Source organism: Dicentrarchus labrax, unplaced genomic scaffold (genome assembly GCF_905237075.1).
Source record: "Dicentrarchus labrax unplaced genomic scaffold, dlabrax2021, whole genome shotgun sequence".
Classification (NCBI taxonomy): Eukaryota; Metazoa; Chordata; class Actinopteri; family Moronidae; genus Dicentrarchus; species Dicentrarchus labrax.
Genome location: NW_026136707.1, coordinates 553,280 through 581,029, shown reverse-complemented (window position 1 = coordinate 581,029; position 27,750 = coordinate 553,280). Strand labels below are relative to the sequence as shown.

General features: G+C 38.6%; 2 protein-coding genes across 9 annotated transcripts in view; one reads left to right on the top strand and one right to left on the bottom strand.

Moving 5' to 3' along the window:
• LOC127366478 (phospholipase A and acyltransferase 1-like) overlaps positions 1 to 22,027 on the top strand; it is a 26,174-nt gene extending 4,147 nt beyond the window's left edge. Inside the window, exons 1-5 of one of the 3 annotated variants that reach the window (XM_051405421.1) lie at positions 16,948 to 17,104; positions 18,967 to 19,053; positions 20,060 to 20,204; positions 21,158 to 21,399; positions 21,715 to 22,027. In XM_051405421.1, coding sequence (XP_051261381.1) covers positions 18,985 to 19,053; positions 20,060 to 20,204; positions 21,158 to 21,399; positions 21,715 to 21,837 — 579 coding nt within the window. In that variant the 5' untranslated portion in view covers positions 16,948 to 17,104; positions 18,967 to 18,984 and the 3' untranslated portion in view covers positions 21,838 to 22,027. Of the gene's footprint in view, positions 1 to 12,717; positions 12,903 to 16,947; positions 17,105 to 18,966; positions 19,054 to 20,059; positions 20,205 to 21,157; positions 21,400 to 21,714 lie in introns of those variants that run through there. The other 2 variants (XM_051405420.1, XM_051405418.1) reach the window with 2 other exon arrangements.
• Positions 7,454 to 27,750, bottom strand: sri (sorcin). Of its 6 annotated transcripts, none has more exons than XM_051405430.1 (8): positions 27,418 to 27,749; positions 25,957 to 25,998; positions 25,725 to 25,794; positions 25,106 to 25,149; positions 24,138 to 24,285; positions 23,806 to 23,919; positions 7,995 to 8,053; positions 7,454 to 7,519 (listed from the first exon to the last, which is right to left on the bottom strand). In XM_051405430.1, the coding sequence occupies exons 1-8, from the start codon at positions 27,463 to 27,465 to the stop codon at positions 7,493 to 7,495; spliced, it is 552 nt and encodes a 183-aa protein (XP_051261390.1). In that variant the 5' UTR covers positions 27,466 to 27,749; the 3' UTR covers positions 7,454 to 7,492. The 6 variants fall into 6 exon arrangements, with proteins under 6 accessions (XP_051261390.1, XP_051261389.1, XP_051261386.1 ...); XM_051405429.1 differs by lacking the exon at positions 7,995 to 8,053 and adding an exon at positions 23,166 to 23,224 and having other exon boundaries at positions 27,418 to 27,748; XM_051405426.1 differs by lacking the exon at positions 7,454 to 7,519 and adding an exon at positions 7,820 to 7,876 and having other exon boundaries at positions 27,418 to 27,750.

Here is a 27,750-nt window from a genome sequence, read left to right as displayed (position 1 = left end):
GCTGCAATGACATTACACCAGCACTGTTCCCAGCTGCAACTAGCATAAAGCTGGTTTCACTCCTAGTTCACGCACGACGTTTTGCACTATTAATATTTAATTTCCACTTTAGTTGTTTAGTAGTTTTAGTTTAGTTTTAGTTTTTTAGTTTTAGTCAAGTTTAATTTTCTGCTCATATTTTGGACTCCATGTCCTACTTGAACAACAAATAGTGTATATATTTATTCCAGAAACTAGGGGCCCTGACGGTGATGTCAGATCACACATAAGACATAAGATCAGTATGTCAAACCACTCAAACTCAAACTTTAAAACTCTTAGACTTTCATTACATGATTTGATTACAAGTTGGAAGTTTTAAGGTGTTGACATTGAAGTTACGTGTCCGTGCTGTTGTTTGTTTTAAGCCTACTGTCAGCTTTTTACTGCAGACTGCATCTGCACTTCAATGGTGTTCATCTGTGAAGATTACCTTTAACAAAACGTAAGTAAAGTATCCTAAACCAGACATATAGACATCTAACAGTCATCGCATGTAGCTATGTAGATTATATTGATCTGCTTTGTGTAATAGTACTATGGGCAGGGCCCTGGATACGGTTTAAATTTAAGTAATCTTTTACCTGTACCAACAAAATAATACAACTCTTATGACCTTATTTCCCTTTTACTCTTCAACTAAAATACCAAATAACCTGTATTCACTCAAAAAGCATACACCCAAAATTATGTTTTATTTAGGATACACAAATGCTTTAAATGCAATATGACAACATTTAGTCATTTATTAATCTCATCTCATCTTCATCTGCTTATCTGGGATCGGGTCGCGGGGGTAGCAAGTCCAGCAATTATTAATACACAAAATAATAATACTTAAGGTAAATTATAAAAATATGACAACACAATAACACAAATACTACCCCATATTAATAAACACAAAATGGTATTCTCCAAATACTTTAAAGACTCTTTTCTTTTAATCTTTCAATCTTCAATCAGGCTCTAATATATTCAGTTCATAGCATCTTTAACATGTGAACATTACCATTATATTGTGGGCCCACACTCACACACACACACACACACACACACACACATTGCAACATAAACCAAAATGTAAACCAAACAATTGCAGAAGGCCTAAAAACTGTAATGGCTGCTTTACTTGTTCAAACAATCAATCAAAGTAAAAGGCACGTGCAAGTGTATCAGTACTCAGGAAAGGAATGGTCGGAGGGATAGAGGAGCAAAGGCGCTGCTGGAAACCCGGCAGAGCAAAGAAGAAACAGCAGCGACAGTCCACAGCATCAGCACACAAGCAGGAGGGAAACAGTCTCCACAGTGGTCAACAAGAGCTTTCCCACTCCTCGCTTACAGTCACAGCTGTCCGTATGCTAGGCTTATCGCCATTAGCAACACAGCTCGTTTTTACACTATAACAATAAGTCACAGTGCAGGAAAAAGTTCACAGGCTCTGATTGTTGTTTCTGGTCTGTCTGGTTTCCTGGATGCTGTTTCAATCTGTCTGACCTCATGTTCATCATTGACCTCTGCAGTGCCTCCCTCTGTGATGAAGAGCTCTGTGTAGATCTGGTTCAGACGGGTTGGGTTTCCTGCTTTAGCAATCCCCTCAAACACACACTGGAACTTCTTCTTCAGCTTAGATTTGACTTGATGTTGGCACATGGCAGCAGAGAATCCCAAATGAAAAAATCACAAATAATGTTTTGGATTAGAATTACATGAAATTGTATGTGTAGCTAATATGCTGCTGTTATCCCCTTACTTAAAGAAACCCATGCTGTATAGTGGAGATGTTTTACATTTTTATACACATTTTTCAAAATGCTGAATCTATTAAAATCTTCTTACTGCTCTGTAAAGAGTCAGCCCACTCCCCCTGCGTGGCTGGGTGGCTGATTGATTGATTGTAATTAATTGCTTACTGACTGAGATTGATTGATTGTGACTGTGATTGTGATTGAGTCAATCATAGTTACAGTATTACCAACAGTATAGATTATAATTAATTTATTGTAAATATTGTTTTCCTTTATTGTTATTATTATTATTTTTAATTCCAAACGCTTGCTTTGGCAATAGTTACAGTGTTACGTCACACCAATAAAGCCATTTGAATTGAAGAGAGAGATCAAAGAGTAGAGGAGAGTAAGAAGGTAGAGAGAGAGAGAGAGAACTTTAGAGAGAGAGAGAGAGAGAGGCTACCGCTGGCAGTGGCTTGCGGGAGAGCGGTGGAGGAAAAATTACATTTCCCCATGACAATTAATTATATTTTTTTTTTTAATTTTAAAATATTCTTTTTTTTTTAGTCAGCTGTGCTATCTGTTTGGAGCAGACTTTTTTTATTTAAGTATTATATTAATTTTTTAAATATGTTTTTTATTGTTATTATTATTATTTTAATTAATGTTTAAAAGTTTATAAAAGATTTAATTAAGAAAGAGAGAGAGGGCAAATAGTTTTACCGCGTCACACACTGTCTGACGTCACATTATCGACACCCTGTTATTACTCAGGTTTGAGGTTTATTAACATCTGATTGCCTGAGAACATTGTATTTGTTCAAATGAAATAAATAAAATGAATCCTCAGGAATACAACTTGCCTAATAATTGTGCACACAGTCTATACAGGTGATTGACTTCATGGTGGTTGGTTTCCTCACAAATCTTGCTTCTGTATTTATATATTGTTGTATTTGGAAAAAACAACGAGATCATAATGTCGAAACTCATGTAGTCAAGGCTTAACTTTAAACTCCAAGAAAGCTCCTAAATCATCACACTGAGATATGAAACACCTCCGGGCGCGTATTGTACAGCTCATGCAGATGAGAGTTCAATTTGAGGTTATGTTCCTGTTTTTAATTTCTGCTACAAGAAAGTAATCTTATCTTACTGTTTATTCAGTTTCCCCATGTTTTTTTCCGTTGTGCTGTCGCAATCTCTCCTGTTTAATTCATGTTAAATTTAAAACATGATAAAACAGAAAATGTAATGGCTGAGAAAGAACCAGATTAGGCTTCATAATAATAAGTTTCAGTGACATTAAAATATCCAAGCACAGTGTTATTTGAGAATAAAACACTGGAAACAATAGCTTTTCTGTTGCACAGTTTTCCTCATGTGAGTGAACATGCTCAGCATAATTCTCTCTGACTTCAATAAGAAAACGGAAATAACCACCAGCTGCACTGCCACAGTTCATGTCGGTGCAGGGCCGGCCCAGTGGATGACAAACTGTGGAGCAGGCACCAGTTTCTTCCTGGTTCCTAGGTTTTGCTGAGCTGGACTTCTGTTCAAAAACGACATTAATGCCATCTGAACAGGAGCAGGTCCATCTGGTTGCTTCTGGTGATTAATGCAAATAAAAGGCTAAACATTTATTATAATATAAATTATAATTATATAATAATTATGTGCCAACTTTTAGCAATCACTTAAAGCTAGCTATCTTAGTTACCTCAGATTCCAGCAGGTATTCAATCAATCCCAAACTACCGAACAGATTTGGATGTGGTGAAAGAGAGAGAAAATGGCGGGCAGCAGAGACGTTAGTTGAACGTGCCTACGTCAGCCAATGACAGAAGCGATTATCCATACATCCTTTTGACTGACATTCTTAATTTCAGTTGAATCATGTTTCTTAGTTTGAAAACGTTTCACTGTGAAACTGCCGTGTCGTTTATTCGAAGTGCATTTTTACATTGGACTACGTGAAAATCATGCTTTCTGTTTCAAACCTGTTTTGTCTAGTTTGCCTTAAAGCAGATAATGAACCCCCTAGAACAAATTAAAAGAACATTTTTACTTCAATCATATTTTTACTTCAGACCAGAAGAAAAAAAAAAAAAAAAAGGTTTTCATGTCATGTGACCACTCGACGTCACACCTGATATCTCCCTGCTCGCGCCAGCCAGCGTTTTTACCGTCCGCCATTACTTCGCTTTGAATGTGAAGACTTTTGATAGGGTAAGCTTTCGAAAACTGTGTTATTTTATGAGAACAAGTGTTTTTCATTCACATTTATGATTAGTGGTAAACTAAGCTACATTATACAAGAAGTTTAAACAAACCAAAAAATAAACAGTTTAATAGAACACCTTTATAAATACCACAAAAGTAAATGAAAAATATCTTCTGCACTTAAACAAATTAGTACTTTTGCATGTGAAATCAATCGTCAAAGGCCTTCCTGTATAGTGTATAAAAGCTATTTGTTGCCATTTTAATTCCTGCTATGCATATCAGTAATGAAAAATGCATTTGCTGTCCTTTTTTCTATGTAAAAATTTAGACTGCTAAGATAGCATAGGGCCTTTGCAGTTTGATTTAAACAGATTTTCTTCTTCCCCAGAAAAGCAGAATAGTTTATCAATTAATTTGTGAATATGGATTTATTGTAAGTTATTTTGTAACTAACAATTTTGTACTACAACTAATACTACCGTTTCTTTTCTTGTTTCGACTAGATCCTTTTGGATGGGAAGACATGGCAGGCTCAAATACACCTTTGATGCATTGCAGAAACTATTCATGGAGATAGAACCCAAGAAAATAACACACAGAGTGTGCTTGTATTCAAATATATTCTATGATAAAGGAAGGGGCCACTGTTCAATGTTAATAAGAGAAACAGACTTTAATTAAAAACTGGCCTTCAATTCTGATTTTCTGTGTTCACGGAACAGTTTCTGTGATATAAATATTCTGGCTGATATCAACCCTGAAGTTTGAATAATGCAAAGTTCATAATTGCAGCAATAGTAATGGTAATGTTTTTTTCTTAAACTGAAGACCAACCTTTAGTTTATGGATTGCATCCACAGCAATTAAACTGGGGGTACCCCTTAGTTGAAAAAACAAAATATTCTCTCAATTTCCGATGGGGAGGTTTACATACATCCTGGTCAATTTGTCGAAGGAAAGCCAAGTTTTATGACAGTTAAACACTCTGTACACTTCTTATTTGCTATTTTATACCACTTTAAGCTTTTCATACCACATTAATGTGGTCATAGATACGGAAATGTTGATATTGCATTTGTAATGATTCAAAGTAATGTGACATTCATACATCTTGATAATTTTGTTTTAAGACTGTTAGACTTAATGGTTATTATATTATATATCTCAAGTTTTTGTTACAGAAAGGTTACATAAGTTTTTAAAAAAAAGTATTGAAAAGACCATGATTTTCTTTCATTTATTCTTGTGTTTTTTCTCAAATGTGCTGTAATGTGTAAAGTACATACCAGCTAGCCTAACAGCCAGAAAAATGTAGGGGTTAATTTATTTTTTTGTATTTTTTTTTTTTTGTTTGTTTTTTGCAGAGAATGTGATGATTTTTTTTTTTTTTTTTAAACAAAGACAATGACATCACAATAAACATCAAGGTCTTTTGATGAAAATATTCCTGTCTTAATTCATAGGAAGTCAACTAAATGAAGCATTTACTGATAATTCTTCTTTATATTAAAACAAATGTAGCTTTTGTTCATGGTAAAAGTTAAGTTGTGTTGAAGCAAAACATTTTATTATATTGACCTTCATTAAGTTAAGTTTAGTATTGTGACCAAAGAAAATGTATTGATATGGTATAACTTAAAAACATAGTTTGTACTGAGTCATAAATTTAACTTGAGTAAAAATAATAAAATTGCCTGTAACAAATTACAGCATTTTAATTACTTTAGTTCAACATAAAAAGTATACTTTTATGAAAAAAGTAGGTTTTTCCAACATACAAATGTAAGTTTTACTAAAGTAAAAAAAATGATTCATGGTCTCTATAATAAACAATATTTTTACTTTGCGTGAATGTAATTTTCTTTCTTGGACTGAAGGATTATTTTGATTTAATCAAAATTAAACTTTTCAGTTTCAGTCAAGTCATAAATATACTTTGACAAAAACTAATAAAATTAGCTTATAGTAATTTTTTTAGTTTGGTTCAAAGTATCATTTTTATCAGTGTAGTTGAGAAGACATAAACACAAAATTCTGAGTTATCACAACTGTTTCAATAATTTGTAGTCATACTGACAATGAATTAGAGGTTATCATGACTAATGGGCACAACTCATTTTTACAGTGCAGACACAAATTAACTGCTAAATACTTGAGAAGACTTAAACCTGAAACTACCAGGAACCATTAACCTCCAGTTTTATTATTGTATTTGAGACACGGTAAGCGTGCAGGTGTGAAGTAATGAAATACATGTTTCATTACTTTCTTGTCGTTTCAGTACATAATTTAAGTTAGTTAGTAAGATGCTTGAAACTATGGAGCCATTATTATTATATACTATTTACAAATGTGAGTGGAAGGTTGTGTAAATGTAATTGTCTCATTTGTGGTCTTATAAACAGTACATTCATCAAATGCAGTGCCCCATATCGCTATTTCCCTGCTTTCATTGACAACGCAGTAATGTCTCTCTACTGCGGACTGGTGGTCTGTAGGCTGTACAGCTACTCATGCACACACAGAAATCTCTACACACACACACACACACACACACACACACACACACGATCACCACACGCATTTGCAGATCTGCCACGGCAGAAGTATTAACAAAAGTCACATTTTCAGATCTATATACAGATTTGTCTAAACATTTAAATTTGAATCTCATTCCACAGACACGGATTGAGATCGTTACACAACTCTCCACTCACATTTGTAAATAGTATTGCTAAAACATTGGCTAAATTAAAACATACCAATATGCCATTCAGTTCTATAGGCAGATAAAATCAAACTGAAGCTCCACCAGATTCCACCAGACACTACAATATCTTCCCAGGTACCTCTGTAGTGATTTTTATGTTTAACTGCATCATTTTTTAATAATTATATGCTAAACTCATGCCCAATATTACTGCATTACTGTATGGATACATGGATATTAAATATTAATCAATTCATTAATCAAATTGTTTCCACCAGGTTCCTGTTCAGTAGGTCCACAGGTACCACTGTCAGGTCTCCCATTATCCCCGTTTCTCCACTTTTCCTAAAGATCACTCCAGAAAGTTCTGATCTCGTTACATTCCCATATGCAACGTATAACCCTTCTAGTAAATGCTTTTATTTACCATCATTTTCTTTATTTAATTATTGTGCGTCTGTGTTGTGTCAGAGTTCAAAAAGACAAAAACAACCAAGCCCAACATTCTCATAGGGGATAAAGAGTGGACGTTTATTCATTTCAAACTCATATGCTGAGCAGCATTATGGGCTAACATAGGCCGAGGGGTTTATCATTGTACAGCCTGAGGTTACTATGTGTTATACATTGTTCCAATATGTGTTACTGTTTAAAAATAAAAGAGGTGAAATGTAGTAAAATGGAACGTGACAGTGAAATTTTAATGATGATTAAAACTATACAGTCAAGTGTATGCTGTTAATATGGAAGATTTTAAAGGCCGGTGTGCCCTCCGTTTATCTTGTCCTCATCATAAACTCATGGACACCTGGATGAACTAGAGAGAGAGAGAGAGAGAGAGAGAAATACACCCAGTGTTATCACACAACTCTGTTATCTAGCAGTCATCTAAAACACCATTCTCGAAGATGGTCGAACACACCTGTTGTTCTGTTTACAGCTACATTAATGAGTTTCTGTTGTAATAGGAGTTGTTTATGTGAGCGTTAGCAAACAATGATCCGGCATATTCCCTCTCCTTTTAGCTCTGGTTTGGTCTCCACCAACTGCTCAGAAAAATACCCTTTATCATATCATTTTAGTCTCTGTGTGTGTCTGCTGTGTGTTTCTGAGCAGGTAGTGCACAGTCGCTCTATCTTCTATCAGCTTGTTTGCTGAAAACAGCCTGCTGATGCTGGAAACACGGTTTAAGAGCCAGATATATTAGTTAGAAGGGAGATTGAATATTGACGGGACTCAAAATACATGTCAATAAAAAAAATTAAAAACTTTTTTAAGTGATGGACACTTACGTCGTCGTACTGAAACATGGCCGTGCCACTTTGATTTGTGTCTCTTCTTCGGAAATGATCTGAAAAACATAGAAACATTAAAAGAAAAAAGCCACGTCATCAAAATGTATTACATTACATTTTCATCCAAAGAACCCCTTTACAGTCCGGAGTCACTCTGAGGAAGTTTTACACAACTGCTCACAAAATCATTGAAGGCGATTCTGCCGCTTGTGCTGTAGCGGTTCATGATGACGTTCATGGCCTGAGGGCTCAGGTCGTATCCTGCAAAGGAACACATACATTAAATAAATGACATTTTACACAGAGAGAAAATACCTGTCATGTGCTTCATAGTAACTTCCAGAAACCACAGTGGTTTATCTATGTCCACTGGTCATTACACAATATTTATATCTAACTTTTTGCTTTTAAATGCTGCTTGACTGAGGAGTTTTGTTAGTTTTCCTGTACCCATGGTGGTGATGGCCTGCTGCATCTCAGGGCCCTCCACTGTTCCACTGCGGTCCCGGTCGTAGATGGGTATTCTTCCAGCCGTTCAGAGCCTGCGACAGTTCCTTGAACTCATTAAAGCCCATGGTGCCGGAGCCGTCCCTCTGAATGACACAGTCAAGGACCCATCAGATACCTTTCCAGCACTCCATGGACTCACTGAAAACCCTCATACCAGATGCAGAGCTGCCAACTCTCATGCTTTTGCCGTGTGACACACGGTTTTGCCTGTTTTCACACGTACTCACACCACACATCCAATTTCTCACGCAAACAAAATCCGATCTTGGGCCGAGACTCGTTTGTTCCTTTTTAAACTCCCCGACGGTAGATGGTGCTGATGAGCGCCACTGAACCCTATGCGCTGCACCCATATATGCTGCACCATGGCACCCCGAAGTTAGCGACAGAAGAAGAGATACCGAGAAAGACAGCGGGAGAAACTACCTCGAGAAGTCTGATGAGAATCTGAGCAGAGAGTATGTAACAATGAAATGTTGTCCAATTGAGTACTCACTCTCTAAACTTTAAATCTTGAAATAAATGATTTGTTTGTGTTTGTGCGTGTGAACATGATTTAGTGTGGTGAAAGCTGTCATAACAAGCAGCAGGAGAGCACCTTGTTACAGGCCAGTATAACCATTCCCACAGATCATAGACAAGGACTTTACCCAGCTTCTGATCTGCATCTGATACTGATTATGCCTCATTTTTAGTAATGCATTCATCTGTTTTATTGCTTGAAAAAGTTTAAAGTTTAAGCACTTTAAGCACTTTATTTGTTTCTGATGGACCATGTGGTGGGAGGCTTTGAATGAAGAATAATGTCCCTCCCTAACTAATCTTGTGTCGTTTTTGGCTGAACATAAATCATGAGGTGCTCTTAAGAATACAATTATTCACAACATAGGTTAGGTTTCAGTTAAGAATTAGTTTAATACCATTCTAATCAAAATATCAATCAACCTACAGGTACCTAGGTCCAATCTTAAACACTGGTCTATGAATAACCCTGTAAAGCCCAAACTATTAAATAATTGACAGAAAATTCCAATTCTTTGAAACTGGAGCCTTTATTGGTCCTTCTGAACATACCAAAAAAAAAATTCAAATATCAATTTCCATATAGGAGTTTTAATTTGTATCATATTTGATACAGCGGGTCACAATGCTCAAAGATTCTTTTTTGTCTTGAACAAAAAATACACAGACAAATCCAACAAATCCAACAAAAGCAATGCAGCAATGGAACTGGCAGGGAAGTCTAGAAGAAACTACGTGTCCACTTCCTGATTAATGGCAGTCTTGTAGCATGGCTGGAAAGCCCTCTAGTGAGCAGATTACTGCCCCCTGGTGGATTATCCGCGCACTGCATGTATATAATTGTATACATCGGGTTTTTCAGGGAAAAAAATTGTCACATCACATATGATAGGTTTGGCGTTATAGGGATAAGGCTTTATTGTGATACAGGCAGTCATTTAGCCACAACAATAGTTTTCTGGTTGAAGGTTCAGATCAAGTCTAGAAGGCCCTACAAGTCATGATGCCGAACATGAATCACAATAAGTTCAGGTATTGCACATCTTTAGCAGACCACCCAAAAATCCACTAGAATGCAGGAAATCACATCTACTTAATCCAAAATTTCCTGGGGGTGGACCTTCAGCTATGTCTGCTTCCTGTCTTGAAGCCAGCGAGCGTAATTTTATGTGCCGGAATTGTGGGTGGCATTTGAAAAAAAGAAAGAAAGAAAGAACAAAGAAGAATAAGATATATAGCTGCACGCAGGTCGCGAGCGCTGGATGCTTGTGTTGGGAGAGGTTGGAGGTCAAGAGTGCATTTAGCCATTAGCAAAAAGAGGCACTTATCCAAAGACGGAGACGCTCAGAAATGAGCTGTCTCATTCTTGAGCAACAGCAAGAAGAGAGGAGGACATTGAGTTCCACCTGCTTATCTTGATCAAAAAATGCTGTACCGCTAAATGCATATGTGATATTAAAAAAAGTTTTGATTGTGAAACTGTTTAAGAAGCAAACTTATATTTTGCTTGCGTCAGCTAGGCGTGTGTGCTCTGTGACCAATGAATAACTGTTCTGTTGAGTTTTTGACCATATATGTCAAAGAAGATGCCCTGACTTTAAATACATTTAGTTAAGACATTGTATAAAAGGAGGAGTCGAGTTTAGTCTTTTTATTCTCTACCATCTCAAAGTACTTTCATTTCATCATTTTGGTCAATTGAAAGACAGACGACACTCTCTGGTCCCGATCCTTTCAACCCTCCATTCAAGGCTCTCTTCACAACATTTTGGTAAGACCCTTTGTTTTCTTGCAATTCTTGAAATGTTAGAAATGCTCATTGTTTCATTTCAGATGGGAGCTTGATGCAAACCCCTGGTGCACTACTACAATATGCACAATTCCTCAAACATACACTTCTTTACTGGAATGGCTGCATACTTATGATGATGAAGATGATATGACTTGATATTTTGAGGGTGGGGTGGTGAACTACAATACTTACAGACAGTTGCTTTAAAACTGGGGTTAGCATGTTCATGTCTGGTCATTTAAAAGGCTGTTGCTAACACACATCAGCTGTGGTGGCATGATTAACTGTCACGTGTTCTTTTCACCATGTCAGCGCTCCACTGCCAGAAACATGAAAAACCCAATCCTGGTTGCTGTGATCTTTCAGCTGGCGATCACAGTAATACAGATCGATGGGAAAGTAAGTAACTTTAAATTGCATATTTTGTGTGAACAAGTGAAAACTCCAAAGAGATTCAATTTACTAAATAATACATAAAAATAAAATATAAAAAATATAATTTAAAGTTTTGTGTTTTAACTTTCTAAGAGATTTAAATGATTGATCACACAATTACATTAAATTAATATTACTGAATGTTTTTAGTCAATTATCTAATTTATTAATTGCCATTAACTATTAATTACATTCATTATTGACTCTCTGATTATTGCACTGAATATAAAAGTTGATCTAATGTATCTACAATATGTTTTTTTTCTGTTTACAGTACAAATTTGGAGACATAATTGTGTTTCCAAAGAAATGTTTCATGAAAGGAGCACGGCCTGTGTACAAGCACTATGCTATTTATGTGGGCCCAAGCAGTGAGATAGACATTGGGCAAGGTGACAATGACATATTTCACCGCACAGGTACGTGTAGTAAACTGATAATGTAAGTATGCACATTTAAATACAGTATTACTGTCTGTCTAACATCATAGGCAGAGGCGGACCTAGAGAAATACTGATGGGATGGCCAGAGGGTGGCAGAAGTATTTGCCGGTTTAATCGCATATAGAGAAATCATATATATGATTATTTGCTTGGTAAAGTGCCCAAATGAACATATTCAAACTCAAAAACATTACAACACATTAGTAAAGTGTTGAATAAAAACATCAATTTCAATTTCAATTTTCCCCCAGTATTTTTTAGTATGTACATATTAATGCTCTGCATATTGTTAACAGCTCACAGTTGAACAGCACAAACTGGTGGGATGTTGCGGGATGCTACTGAAACGCTTCCTTCCTCTTCTTTGTGCACTGTAAAACCTGATGAGTTTGTTCAGTACAGTAGTGACTGTTTGAGGAAACCGACCGCCTTAAACCATTAAAGTTATCAGTTAATTTTAATTTACTTCTTTTATAAAGATGTGTTGTCAGGTTTTACAGTGTAGTTACAGCCTGCTGTAAATGCTGTACTGTTACAAACAAACCCATTTCTGATGCAAATGGAAATAAAGAGCAAATAAGATACAGCAGGAATAAGTGTTTGAGCTGTATACAATATTTCTAATTAAGTTTTATTCTCACAAACAGGTGACTACACACTGAAGACTTATGTGTAGGTTTGATAAACTTGAAACAACGAGAGGAAAATGGAAGGACAGAGTGGACAATTACCTTGATGGCATTCCCAAAATGAAAACGCCACTAACGAGGAAGACATAATAAAGCGGATCAACCATACCATTCAGAACTGTAGAAAATATGCCGTCTTTAGCAACAACTGTGAACACCTTGCTACCTACGTGCGCTATGGCCTGAAGATATCACTGCAGGTATGTATGTATAGGTTATACTGTTCAGATACAGAGAATAACGGACAGACATCTGCCATCTAACAAAGTTATGTAAGTAATGTATGTGCAAGAAAGCAAACTTTAACATCTGTTTTGCTTTTTTCACAGCGGGGTACATTGGCTAAATTTCTTTTCAGAATTCCATCCAAAGTCAGAAAAATACTGGGCGGAATAAAAAAAGATGAAGCAAAAGAGATGAGCTGTGAATCTGTCCACGGTACTACCAACAGAAAAGGAAACTTCTTCTCGCGCATGACTAAGAAAATTAAAAGTCTAGGGTGACTTAAAACAACGCCTGATACCCGTCTGCAGTCTTTGCCAATTTATGATGTTCAACCATGCAGTTTAACAGCAGTGTGTATACCATAAAACTTCAATTAATAGCTTTTATTTGCTTCAGTCGCTGAACTCAACCTGCCTATATTTGGCACAGACTTCTATATGGGACAGGTATTCAATTCCTTTTGCACAAAACTCATTAAAGACTGGAAATCAAATTCTTTATTTAAACCAGCATTAATATATTACTTTTATAATAATTAGTCTATCGAATATCCCATTACGAATAATTCATTTGATCCTGAGAGAGAGACTGAAAGCGCATCTAAGCCAACCTCTTGCATATGAAAAATACTGGTAGCCTATCTTAGATTTTGTTGTCAGCAAGGTAATGAAAAAAAAAACACCTCAACGGTGCGGAAGAGAAAGTCAGACAGGAGCAATGGACCCGTGGGCTTTAAGAGCATTTATACATCCAAAAATTCAGGCGCTGATTGAAACTGTTTAACGAAGTTTTATGGAATTTATTGCTTTTTTTTTTATAATGCTTTATTTTTTTTATATTCATCTTATCTATTAGTTTTTGTCATTTTGTATTTACAACAGGATAAGGAATAGTGCTCTTTTTCTCTTCACATGCCATTTCAGATGTTAAAGATGTAAATCCCTTTACGTCAGTATATTGTATTTACTATGTATTTACCTTGCTGATTGATAAAGCCATGTATGCACTGCTAAATGTGACCTCTTCTGGTTTTTTATTTTCCCTTTATGCTCTAGAGATAGTGTTGCTTCTGTTAAGTGCAGTAGGGCGGGAAAAATGTAAAGAAATGAGTGTATGCCCAATGTATCGTGCTTGTCAACATGTAAAAATAAAAGAAAACAAACAGTCCAGTGTGCAGTCCATCTAGTGGTGGAGTTTCAGATTGCAACCATCTAAATACAGCTCAGTTTTTCGAATGTGGAGGAGAAATCATGCTGGCTGCAGATCTCACAGAAAACATGAGACGCCTCATTGAGCCAGCGTCTGGTGTGTCCGTTTGAAGTTATTGTAGAAACATGGCGGTCTCTGTGGAAGAGCCAACCTGCGACCGACCTGCGACCCTTTGCTGCATGTCATCCCTTCTCTCTCTGCCCCCCTTTCCTGTCTATCTTCAGCTGTCACTACAATAAAGGCAATAAAAGCCCAAAAAATATATGTGAAACTGTTTAAGAAGCATTTTGCTTGCGTCAGCTAGGCGTGTGTGCTCTGTGACCAATGAAAAACTGTTCTGTTGAGTTTTTAACCATATGTGTCAAAGAAGATGCCCTGACTTTAAATACATTTAGTTAAAACCCCTCCACTCCATTGTATATGTCAAGTGACCCTCACTCTTGTAGGGTTTGACATGCGGTTTCCCCCACTTGAAAAGGCAGCTTGCTTCAGAAGATTGGACTGGAATTCACTCAGTGACCAAGATTCAGCTTTCTTTCTTCTCCTTTTATTTTGAAAGTTGCCAAGGCCAATAGCAGGTGAAAACCCTTAAATACAAACACAAATAGGCTTTTAAGAAAATGTAGCCCAAGAAACCATAATCAATCACCAAAACCCAAGCTCAAATACTGAATTTTTCAAACTACTAGAAATTAATCTCAAAAATAAGTAGTAAACATTTAAAGCACTGTTCAATGATGATTTTAACCTAATGATCTTGGGCAGCTTTTAACTCTTTTAGATACACATAAATCACATTTATCAAATTACTTTTAGCTTACAAATTACTTTTAGATCTTCTACCAGTCTGTTGTTTCCAGCGCCATTGTCTTTGCTGCTGTGTGTTGGGGCAGCAGCATCAGAGCCAGCGACACCAACAGACTTGATAAAATTATCAAGAAGGCTGGCTCTGTACTTGGTCTCAGGCTGGAGCCTTTTGAGTCCGTGGTGGAGAGGAGAACGCTGAATAAACTGTTATCCATCATAGACAATGATCAGCACCCTCTCCATCACACAGTGGTCGGACAGCGGAGCACCTTCTCTCACAGGCTGCTCCAGCTCCGCTGTCGAAGGGACAGATACAGGAAATCTTTTCACATGCCATCACACTGTACAATAACAGCTAAAACTCCGGTCAAGACAATACAGTCTCCAAGCACCTTATAAGTTTTATCTGTTCACTGCACCTTATATTTTTACTTTGCACTACAATTAGACCGCTTATTTATACAATTTTTATTTTGCATTTTATATTGCTTTTTTTTGATATGTCTGTGTGTTGTTACTGTGTGTAATGCTGCTGCTACAGTGCAATTTCCCAGCTAAGGATTAATAAAGTATATCTATCTATCTATCTATCTATCTATCTCTCACTTTTTAACTACACCACAGTTCTTAACTTCTTAACCCATATATTAAATATATCACATTTTAATCACATGACTTTCAATGCATCACATTTTAACCTGAATGAACTAAACGAAAGCTCATCGGCTCCTTCTTCCTTGATTGAAACAAGTTTTAGTCCTGCAGTCTTATTTCCCCAAGTCCAGTCTCTCCTAACAATTTCTTTCAAACTGCTTACTCTCACCAGCTTTGTGAGTGAGTGCCTCCAAACTCCCCCGATCACTAAATCATCTTCATCTGGTGAACTCGGTCTGCTGCCTTTAAGCTGAGAGACACACCCACACCTGATGCACTCAGGCAGAGAGGGGCACGGCCTGCAGCTCAACTCAACACCTCCCACTCGATCTTCCCACGAAACTCGCTGGAAAGATCGCACACAGTGAACTTGTGGTCAAAGATTCCCTCCTGGGTTTCCTGCCTGCTCCTCCCACCCACCAACTGTCGGATCTCCCGGCGAAGAATTGTGGATTGAATGTCCCTCCGGATGCTTGGGTGCAGGATGCTTGGATGCTGATGTTGCAGGTCTCACCTCAGGGATATAGGAGCTTGCCACAATTCTGACCCCGGCTGATGAAACCGCCTCCCACTTTGGAGTTCCCAAGATCCTACTTTGAGCTGCGAAGCATTTTGCTGCCCTCCAGACCCGGGCGACCATCTAAACCAGGTGAGTCAGGTTGCTGAACCGTCCTTCATCCACCAGGTTTCAGACAGCAGCACCAGCAGGTGGCCTCCGATTCTCCAGATCTGGTGGCTCTTCCTTCACGTTCAGTGGCCCAAGGATCCACCACCAATCCTGAAGTTGCGTGATTGCATCAGGTTTAGCCGGTACACCCGCTGGTGTCAGGGCTCTAGGAAATTTGACCTTGCTCAGCTGAGCATATTCCTCAAAGAGGCTGATGGCATCTTCTCCGAGCTTTTCTGATAGCCCAAGGTCCCAAGTGTCCTTGATGGTGCTACATTTGGGATTGGCCTCCTGAAATGCTCTCGGAACCAAAATGGCCTCTTTCTGCTTTACAGGCGTTGTCAGACCAATCGGGTCAAACAGTCCAGAAACTTGGCTGAGTAACTCTCGTTGCATCAGTGGGTCTGGCGTCTTGGCTCTCACCTGCTCCAGTTGAAGGTCTTTGCCGAGTCTCATATTCCTCTTCCTCTTTGAGAAGTTTATCCCAACCATGACATGAAGTTTGTCATCTTCCAGGGTGTAGCCGAGGCCAAGAGCTTTGTTGTCCTCCTCTTTGAGATGATTCGGCAGGATCACAGTCTTTGGAGTAGCCACCCGTTCCCGTTTCCCAACAGACTCCCCCCACTTTGACCAGAGAAGACCAATGGCTTTAACTCCAACCCTCTTGCTTTCAGGATCCGCTCCTAAAAGCGAGTGAGGCCTCTCACTGTGGTCATCAGCAGCTACATATCTGAGGCCACTCTTTACGACCTCCAGCTCCCTTTCTTCAGCGAGGGTCATTTCTTTGCCGCTTGGCTGACAGTTTAAAGGGCCTCCCAGTCTCTTTTCCAGCGATGAAAGTCTCTCCAACCATTTCTTTCACATTACTTGCTCTCACCATCTTGTGAGTGTCTCCAAACTCCCCTGATCACCAAATCACCTCCACCTGGTGACTCCGTCTGCTGCCTTTAAGCTGAGAGACACACCCACACCTGATGCACTCAGGCAGAGAGGGCCGCAGCCTGCAGCTCAACATTATCAAAGGAGGAGTAGAGTTTGATTTTTTTCCCCCTATACCATCTCAAAGTACTTTCATTTCATCATTTTGGTCAATTGACACTCTCTGGTCCCCTTCCTTTCAACCCTCCATTTAAGGCTCTCTTCACACAATTTTGGTAAGACCCTTTGTTTTCTTGCAATTCTTGAAATGTTAGAAATGCTCATCGTTTCAGTTAGGACAGGAGCTTGATGAGAACCCCCAGTGCACTACTACAATGCACAATTCCTCAAACATGCACTTCTCCTTGACTTCGATGGAAAAGGTGAACAGGAGGTGTTCAAATAAAAGTTTTTTTTTTTTTTTTTTTTGGGTTTTTTTAAAATAAATCTTCTACAAATATCGACAGTGAAAGGTTTGTGTTGCTGGTATAATATTTTCTATGAACAGGCTGGTTTCTACAATACAACATTAACTGGATCTGTTCAATATTGACTTTGCATCGTTCTATTTCTGGTTCCTTGATTTCAGACTGTTCATTTCGTTGATGAAGACTATGACGAAAAATATTCGTCAACGAACCTTTTTCACGGACGAAAACTAAATAAAAATTAAAAAGTCAGATATGATGACGAAGACTGTGACGAAAATGTTAGGGCGGGACGAATGGAGAAGAGATCCAATCAGAACTACTCTTTTTGTGGGACAGGTTGGGAAGAAATCCAATCAGAGTGAATCTCTGAGGGTAGGTTGATCTATGCAGAAGCAGCAGAGACATTTTAAAAAGCCGCGGCAAATGCAGGCGCAGCAGCTGAACGAGTTTGCAGAACTTCGCACAGTTTCGAGGACGTTTTCACAACAGTTCGGTTGTTTACATTATGTTTAGTTTGGTTTGGTTGCACAGTCTTAGTTACACAGCTTTGGCTGACTTCAGTTGACTGTTTGGAGCCTGTTGGGTTGCACCTGTGCGCACAAACACACATATGGAATATAATTGTTGAATAAGTGGAACATTCAAGACAAAACAATTAATTAATTAATTAATACTCACGCATTGACTCGGTCAGCAATTTTCTGCCACGCGAGCTCCCGCTCTTTTGGTGCTGCCACAGTATTGCTTTCTAAAAAATATATATGCTCACTTTCTGCATATGCGGTCATTAATATTTCCAACTCCACTGGGGAGAAGTAGAAGGATCGAGGCTTTTTATCACTTGTTGCCATGGTGAATCATGTTATCTGTGTTCCATTGATGAAGGTTTTTTTTTTTTTTTTATATCCTCATGCACGGGTTTCACTCAGGGTTACCTTGACTCAGAGTTGATTGAACTAAGTGTAATCACCTGTTCTGAAACCAAAAACTCAGAGTTTGACAGCTCAGAGTTGGTCAACCTAGAGTTAAGGTTTTAACTCCGTTTGTTGAACCTGCTTTCTGAAACGGGCCCCAGGTCACACTTCACATATGACAACAAGGACAACAAGACCGTCTGTAAACCGTGGGGAGCAAATATCCCTGGGAAAAACACCACCAACTTGAAGTGACATTTACAGACGACTCATCCAGAAATACACGCTAAGGTTATTTTATCGGATAACCACCATGATTTAGTCGACTAAAATCTGCTAATAAGTCTACTAAAACTAGACTAAGACTAAAAGACTTAAAACTAGACTAAGACTAAAAGATTTCAGTTGACTAAAATATGACTAAAACTAAATGGTGTGTTATTCAAAAGACTAAGACTAAATCAGAATTTGCTATCAAAATTAACACTGATTTGCCTGAGTTGCGTAACTTTATCACGTGTGTGTATGTGTGTAAATGTGCACAGGAATTAGTTGTGCTACAATAATGGCTGCATACTTGAAGATGGTATGACTTGATATTTTGAGGGTGGGGTGGTGAACTACAATACTTACAGACAGTTGCTTTAAAACTGGGGTTAACATGTTCATGTCTGGTCATTTAAAAGGCTGTTGCTAACACACATTAGCCATGGTGGCATGATTAACTGTCACATGTTCTTTTCACCATGTCAGCGCTCCACTGCCAGAAACATGAAAAACCCAATCCTGGTTGCTGTGATCCTTCAGCTGGCGAGCACAGTAATACAGATCGATGGGAAAGTAAGTAACTGTTTCATGTTTCATTATCCACAAAGTTTTTCTTGGCAAGAAAATCTTTTCTTTTCAAACCGTTAATAGTTTGTAGTCCCAAAACTAATGCCACATAGATTATTCTGACAAACTCTAACAAAATTTCCATCTCAGTTTAAAGAGGCCAGAATAATAATAATAATAAAATCAGGGCCTGTATACTATATATTCTAGTCCCATTTCTATCCAGTATCCACATGAGTACCCTTATTTCTTATTGGAAACCACCACTTTGGTCAGCATGGTCATCCCCACCATTGAGCTCACTGAGGTTCAGACCTCAGTATTTGTACTGTACTGTGAGGTACTCCGAAAAGAAAACCATACAGAAAATGTCTTTGTTAAAATGGATTTAAAATGCCAAAATAATGTGGTTAGGGTTGAGGTGAACTGGGTTACTGGCATCTTTTAAGGTCCAACTCAGGCACTGTATTTAATCACACTTAAGAGCTATAAAGGAAAAATAAAGTTCTTCACTAAAAGCAAAGAATGCAGCTCAATAGATCAAATGATTAATCGGGAGACTTAAGAGACCTGACGTCTAGTACAGTAAGTGAAGCAAGGCAGTTTATTTATAAAGCCCGTTTCATACACACAGGTAGATTCAGGGGGCTGTACAGTACAGTGGAAGACAACACAGTTCAGTTAAAAACAGTTCAAAGATAAAAAGGTAAAAACAAAATAATTCAGAATCAAAACAACCCACTTACAAAAAATATGAAATAATTAAACTCAATGTCTATTTGTCATTCCAGTTCCCAAAGTCTGCTGAGAAAGTGTCTAAATACTGATATTTACTGTACCTTAGTGGGTGTTAATAATGTAAATATCACAATGTCTGATCACATGATCACCTTTCATCCTTTAGCATCACCTATCCACATTCATCATTTACTCTCTGATTATTGTGTTACACTTTGCACTAAATGTAAAAGTTGATCTAATGGATCTACAATATGTTTTTTTCTGTTTACAGTACAGATTTGGAGACATAATTATGTTTCCAAGGAAATGTATCATGGATGGAGCACAGCCTGTGTACAAGCACTATGCTATTTATGTGGGCCCAAGCAGTGAGATAGACATTGGCCAAGGTGACAATGACATATTTCACCGCACAGGTACGTGTAGTAAACTAAAGTGCTATAACATTTGGATAACAAGAGAGGGGTGCTGTTGCTGCTGTAACCACATGCCCCATCAATGAACTTCCAGAAACTCCAAAAGTATCTGATTTACATGCTGAATATCATTGATTTTCTCATTAGACTCTAACTGCTAGTAAGTTTGCAAACTAAAGTATTTCCCAAAAAAGTCAGCCAGTTGATGGAGTTGACAGTGAGTTAAAGAACCCCATAATCCAGTATTGTGTCAATATATTGACCCCCTCACTGGGTCAGTTTTCCCCCAGTCTTTTTTAAGTATGTACATATCAGTGACGTGTGGTCAGGAGAGGCTGCCATCATGGGAAAAAATAAAATGTATAATAAACAAATGAATGAAATGGTCATATTTATCAAATGGTTTGAACTATAAACTAATTTACCATTTTAACTTAAACAATTTTGATTTTTTTTAATTGTTTTTTTTATTAGCATGTCCGGTTCAAACAGGCACAGTGAGCCTCACCTTGGATTGCGCAATCCCTCACAAACTGTGGGGAAAACTGTCGCCAATCAAATGTTTCAAACACGTTTAATATATTCCCCCCTGACTTTACATAGTTTTGCTGATGTATATAATATGTGTGTGTAACCTCTTTCGTGAAACGCTTCCTTCCTCTTCTTTGTGCACTGTAAAACCTGATGAGTTTGTTCAGTACAGTAGTGACTGTTTGAGGAAACCGATCGCCTTAAACCATTAAAGTTTATCAGTTAATTTTAATTTACTTCTTTTATAAAGATGTGTTGTCAGGTTTTACAGTGTAGTTACAGCCTGCTGTAAATGCTGTACTGTTACACACAAACCCATTTCTGATGCAAATGGAAATAAGAAAAGAGCAAATAAGATACAGCAGGAATAAGTGTTTGATCTGTATACAATATTTCTAATTAAGTTTTATTCTGACAAACAGTTGATGAAGGGCTGAACCTTATCTGTAAGTTTGATAAACTTGAAACAACGAGGGAACAATGGAAGGAGAGAGTGGACAATTACCTTGACGGCATTCCCCAAATGAGAAAGGCCATTAACACGAGAGGCATAATAAAGCGGATCAACTGTACCATTTGGAACTGTAGAGAATATCACATGTTTCTCAACAACTGTGAACACGTTGCTACCTACGTGCGCTATGGCCTGAGGATATCGCTGCAGGTATGTATCGGATTCAACAGCAGCCCATAACTGTGTTTACAGCGTTACTCAAACTTTTTACACCGTGTACCTCCCCAGAAAATATTTCACTGCAGCCTCACTGATGTCATCCTCACCAACAATTAGACACAGTAATTTAGAACAGGTGTTTGCTGTGTGGTTCTACTGTTCCGATACAGAGAATAACAGACAGACATCTGCCATCCAACAGGGTTGGCTTAGAAAAATGTCTAATGTGTAACACCAAATGTACATGAAGTTGAAGTAATGTATGTGCAAGAAAGCAAACTTTAACTGTGTTGTTTTTTTTCACAGCGGGGAACATTGGCTAGATTTCTTTTCCGAATTCCTCCCGAAGTCAGAAAAATACTCTGCAGAATCAAAAGAGACGAAGCAAAAGAGCTCAGCTGTGAATCTCTCCAGGCAAACTCCTCCTAACCCTTGTTGGAAATTAAAAGTCTAGGGTGACTTAAAACAACGCCTGATACCTGTCTGCAGTCTTTGCCGATTTTTATGATTCTCACCCTTGCAGTTTAACAGCAGTGTGTATACCATAAAACTTCAATTAATAGCTTTTATTTGCTTCAGTCGCTGAGCTCAACCTGCCTATATTTGGCACAGGCTTCTATATGGGACAGGCATTTAATTCCTTTTGCACAAAACTCATTAAAGACTGGAAATCAAATTCTTTATTTAAACCATTATTTATATTATATTTATCCATTATGTGTAATAAACCATTCTAATTCCATATGTTCATATTTTCTTTGTTAGTGAAAATACATTTTAATTCCTCCTTTTTCTGAGGAAGATCAGGAGGACGCAGCCCCAGAATAATAATCCTAGGTTCCACAGTCACAGCTATATGCAAAATGTTATCATACAGATCACCTCACTCCATGCAACATATAAACCTTCTTACAGCCATTTAATTATTGTGCGTCTGTGTTCAAAAAGACAAAAATAACCAAGCCCAACATTCTCATAGGGGGTAAAGAGTGGACGTTTATTCATTTCATACTCATATGCTGAGCAGCATTATGGGCTAACATAGGCACAGAGGGGTTTATCATTGGTACAGCCTGAGGTTACTATAGTGTTAATACATTGTAACAATGTGTAAAAAAAAATAATAAAGAGGTGAAATGTAGTAAAAATGGAATGTGACAGTGACATTTTAATGATGATTAAAACTATACAGTCAAAGTGTATGCTGTTAATATGAGAAGATTTTAAAAGGCCGGTGTGTCCCCTCCGTTTAGTCTTGTCCTCATCATAAACTCATGGACACCTGGATGAACTAGAGAGAGAGAAATACACCCAGTGTTATCACACAACTCTCAATTATCTAGCAGTCATCTAAAACACCATTCATCAGAAGATGGTCGAACACACCTGTTGTTCTGTTTACAGCTACATTAATGGGTTTCTGTTGTAATAGGAGTTGTTTATGTGAGCGTTAGCAAACAATGATCCGGCATATTCCCTCTCCTTTTAGCTCTGGTTTGGTCTCCACCAACTGCTCAGAAAAATACCTTTATCATATCATTTTAGTCTCTGTGTGTGTCTGCTGTGTGTTTCTGAGCAGGTAGTGCACAGTCGGTTTATCTTCTATCAGCTTGTTGGCTGAAAACAGCCTGCTGATGCTGGAAACACGGTTTAAGAGCCAGATATAGAAGTTAGAAGGGAGAGTGAATATTGACAGGACTCAAAATACATGTCAATAAAAAAATTTTAAAAATAACTTTTAAGTGATGGACACTTACGTCGTCGTACTGAAACATGGCCGTGCCACTTTGGTTTGTGTCTCTTCTTCGGAAATGATCTGAAAAACATAGAAACATTTTAAAAAAGCCACGTCATCAAAATGTATTACATTACATTTTCATCCAAAGAACCCCTTTACAGTCCGGAGTCACTCTGAGGAACAAAGCCCCCTTCGTGATCTGTTTTCCAGCATGCATCTTCCTGTTTGTACCATGGATGTATAAAGAGAACTGGGTACAGCGTTGGAGGTGTCTAGTCTCTACTTGTGGATCCGTGTGCATGAGAATCATTTTCAAGAGGTGTTAAAATGCATGTGTTATTTGGCCACCCCATTGTCGTACGTAGGTGCACAGCATGAAGCAGTTTTTGTCAAAGGCTCCCAAAGAAATAACACAATTTAAAAAGGTTTTCTTAAATCACATATATAAAAACATACAAGTGGACAAGCTGAGCTACAGGTGATCCACCAGTAAAGAGCAAACTGCTCATACAAGCTCAATCCGCTTATTTATCTTCCCAGTCAACCGTCCAATGAGCTGCTGGTGTTAGTTCAGGGTTTTCCCTCCTGATAATGAGACAATGAGGGTGCTGTTTTTATGCCTACTGTCTCAGATTTTGTGCGTTCTTCGGCCCACTCACCGGTCAGGCAACGGAGTTTTACACAACTGCTCACAAAATCATCAAAGGCGATTCTGCCGCTTGTGCTGTAGCGGTTCATGATGACGTTCATGGCCTGAGGGCTCAGGTTGTAACCTGCAAAGGAACACATACATTAAATAAATGACATTTTACACAGAGAGAATATACCTGCATTGTGCTTTATAGTAACTTCCAGCCAGCAGAATAGTCTAATAAGTTTTTTACACTACAAACCACAGTGGTTTATCTATGTCCACTGGTCATTACACAATATATTTTTTCCTAATTTTTTGCTTTTAAATGCTGCTTGAGTTTTGTTAGTTTTCCTGTACCCATGGTGTTGATGGCCTGCTGCATCTCAGGGCCCTCCACTGTTCCACTGCGGTCCCGGTCGTAGGATGCAAAGGTATTCTTCCAGCCGTTCAGAGCCTGCGACAGTTCCTTGAACTCATTAAAGCCCATGGTGCCGGAGCCGTCCCTCTGAGTGACACAGTCAAGGACCCATCAGATACCTTTCCAGCACTCCATGGACTCACTGAAAACCCTCATACCAGATGGGAAGCTTACCAAGGGGATAACGATGTGATAAAACACATCTAGCTAGTAATGAAGCCAAAAAGTAAAGCCTGTTTGGCACATAAATGATGAACAAAGTATATATTTTTAATCTCTGTTCATTCATTCATTCATTCATCTTCATCCGCTTAACAGAGAGATTATTCAGAGAGTCTGTACTGATCTACAGTATCTTGAAAACAGAAGGAAGTGAAAGGGGAATCTAGCTCCTAGAACCCAAAGTAATCATGTGACACTATCGACCAGTTTTCGGTGTTTCTGTTTGGCTGATATTGTCCTATTGCAGCGGTGAGAAAAGGTTTCTGTGGTCCGTGATCCCGACTGGGTCGTGACTAACAGGAGCATAAACGTAACCGAACAGCAGTGAGGTTTGAAAAAAAGGTCTCCTGAAAGTGATATTAGCAGGGACTTGTCCCATCTTTACCCTCACTGGGGTTGTGATGATGCATTAATGTGAAACTGACAATCTTAGTTATGAAGTTTGCCGTTACTAACAACTTGTGAGTGGAATTAATCTGCTCAAAATCCCTCCAAAATTCTCATTTTACACAAACGTCCTGCAGTTATTGTTTTCACTATTTGAGTTCATTGTAGAGTTTATCAGCTGTTCTCTACTGTTATGTGTTAAATATAATATAAAATATCCATAAAATATGTCACTTAGTCAGTTTACTCATGAGGAAAAAGGTTGGGAACCACTGTTGGTAGTCAATCTGAAGGATACATCCAGCATGCTGATCATCAGTCTGCAGGTCTCCATGCTGAAAGCTGTAAAAGGAAAACAGGCTGAGACCAAGTCCACACTCATATGGACCAACCTACAAACACCATTTACATCAAACGTTTAGAGACAGGTGGGGGCCGTCACAGTAACCACGTTTCATTCAGCCTCCCTCAGCTCCAAGTATTTGCCCCTTTTTGGATTAGCTGGGAGCTGCTAGAGTCAATATGGTGACGGCCGGCTGTCAGAAACATACAGGTGGTGTCACAGAGACTATGTTTACCTTTATTTGTAGCCAAAGAAAAATGTACAGATGCTTTTCTCCATTGAGTTTGTTAGTCTACAGCTCCAGAACCTCAGTGAAGTCTGATACCAGCAGTGGTTTTCTCTCAAAATTAGGTTTCACAAAGCTAAAAAAAAACAGACATTTTGTATCAAACTGTTAACTGAACAGACACAAAGAAGTGTCTTAGTGTTCAGAAAACTGGCTTCATGCCACCATTTGTTGCCCGGTGCATGGAGGCCCATTGTATCAGAGCATGAGCTGAAAATGTGTCTCAGACTTACGGTGAATTTGTGCTGTGAGTGGATGTTTAATAAAAACAGTTTTGTGTTTTCTTACGTTTGTATGAGCCAGAGATGCCGGACTGCGTGAGGCAGCGCTGCAGCTCGTCCACTGAGATCTGTCCATCCTGTCAGGGTGTCAGGAAAAACAGAAAGAGATGCACTGTGACACAAAACAATTCGATAACAATCAGCAGACTGTGCAGAGGTCTGACAAACATCAATGCCCCAATATTGACAATTACTGCAGTTGCTGAGGTAGTGTGTTAATCTTTGTGGGGGTGTGTTACCTGTCCAGCGACAGCTGAGAAATATCCATAGAGAGGATCCTGCTGCAGAGAGAGAGAGAGAGAGAGAGAGAGAGAGAGAGAGAGAATAAATATAGCTGGTTGTGCCACAGTCTGAGTCTTAAAACATAAAGTAACATCCCAATCAGCAAGAGCATGGAAGGTCTTCATTGTACAGTGGTCACCAAACATATAAACCTCTTGAAGATGCACATTGCCTTAGTAAAAGGTTCAATACCACCCAGACAGAGAGAGCACACTCTCCTGCACGCTGGCATCATGATGAAGGTGTTTAGGTGAAGAAACCGCCTTCAGGAAGCTTTGTTGCATTTCTGTTATCATCTTTCCTGTTACCTAACAGGGATCCAATGCAGGGTGCAGGCGTGTGTGTGACACTTCAATCTGATCTTTGTGCAATAAGCCTCATAAATGTCTTGTTAACAGTACAAACTCCCATTCACTCACATATAATCAATTCCAGCTGCCTGCATACTTTACATAGTCCACCAGCGCTGACTCAGAGTGTGTGTGTGTGTGTGTGTGTGTGTGTGTGTGTGTGTGTGTGTGTGTGTGCACGCTCCTTGGGTCTTATAAAGAAGAAACCCCACCCTTCCTCACCCCTAACTTATTGTAATTCCACTTTAAACTGTGCAAACAATAGATTGCCTTAGTGCTAAAGTATCGGCTAAAATAAGTTGACAGACGATTCCTCCCGACGAACAGTCAAAGAATTTAAAGCAAAACTAATTACAAAAGCAACATTGTTAGAAAGTTTCCTAGAAAACAAAATAGGTGCTGTGTTGTAAACCATCAAAGCCACCAACATTTACATTTCTGAGGGACTACTTATTCTATTTTATACTATAATAGATTCTGTACTTAAAGCTGCATTGGGTAACTTTTATTTAAAAAAAACTATTTTGTCAAGTCAAAACAACCAATCAGAGCCGAGGAAGAGAGACAGACGCTTTGGTTTGGAGGCCTGAAGATAGTCTCATTCCCAGAGTCCCAAAGCCTTCCTGGGAATGAGACTCAACAATCAACTATCCTTCTCTGATTGGTTGTTTCCATTCAGGCCCGGTGGACTCCTGAGGAAGCTTATTATTGTACACAGATTACTACTGGTGTTCTACTGACACTAGAAAGTGAAAGCTTTAAGCACAGCACATATATTTATTTATTTATTTATTTATTTATTGTGTTGTTATTTTCACTTCAGTTAAATACTAGAACACTTCCTCCACTACTGCCACTTAAAGTGAACAGAGTAACACCTTATAAAGATACAACGTTATAATGTGAAATAAATGCTCAGTTGTATTAAATCCTTCTGCAGTCAGTGAACAGATAATAACACCTGCAGCTTTTATTCTTCATCATTTCATTCACCTCGACCGACTTCCGCACTGTGTGTCCCCGGGACGGTGGTCGACATGTGTGTGTCACCGTTTAACGTTTACTTACCGGTGCTGGAGCTCCACCGGGACCGGCGCCGTATCCTGGATAAGCCATCGGTTCTAAAGCGTCTGAAACGGGGAAGGCTGCTCGGGATTGGGGCTGCGGTGCTGCCTTGTGAACTTCTGAGGGTGTGACTGTCTGTCGACACAAACACCGACCACCGAGGAAAGCCGAGGTTCTAAAGTGTGAAACACCGTGGAGGCTGCTGGTTGCGGACACTCAATTCAAACCGGGAATCAACCGGGACAATAGGAAGCAGCAGAAAAAGGTGAAATGTTTGAGATGGTTGTTAAATGGCCCGTTTCCTCACCGCTGCATTCTGATTGGCTGCGAGTGACC

Bases quoted from the DNA above. Each gene is read 5' to 3' on its own strand.
- sri (XM_051405426.1), bottom strand. From the start codon at position 27,465: ATGGCTTATCCAGGATACGGCGCCGGTCCCGGTGGAGCTCCAGCACCG. The intron at 24,286-25,105 runs GTATCCTTCAGA...TGTGTCACTCAG, and splicing joins TGATGATCAGCATGCTGGAT to AGGGACGGCTCCGGCACCAT. The intron at 23,920-24,137 runs GTACAGGAAAAC...GTTCCTTTGCAG, and splicing joins GCAGGCCATCAACACCATGG to GTTACAACCTGAGCCCTCAG.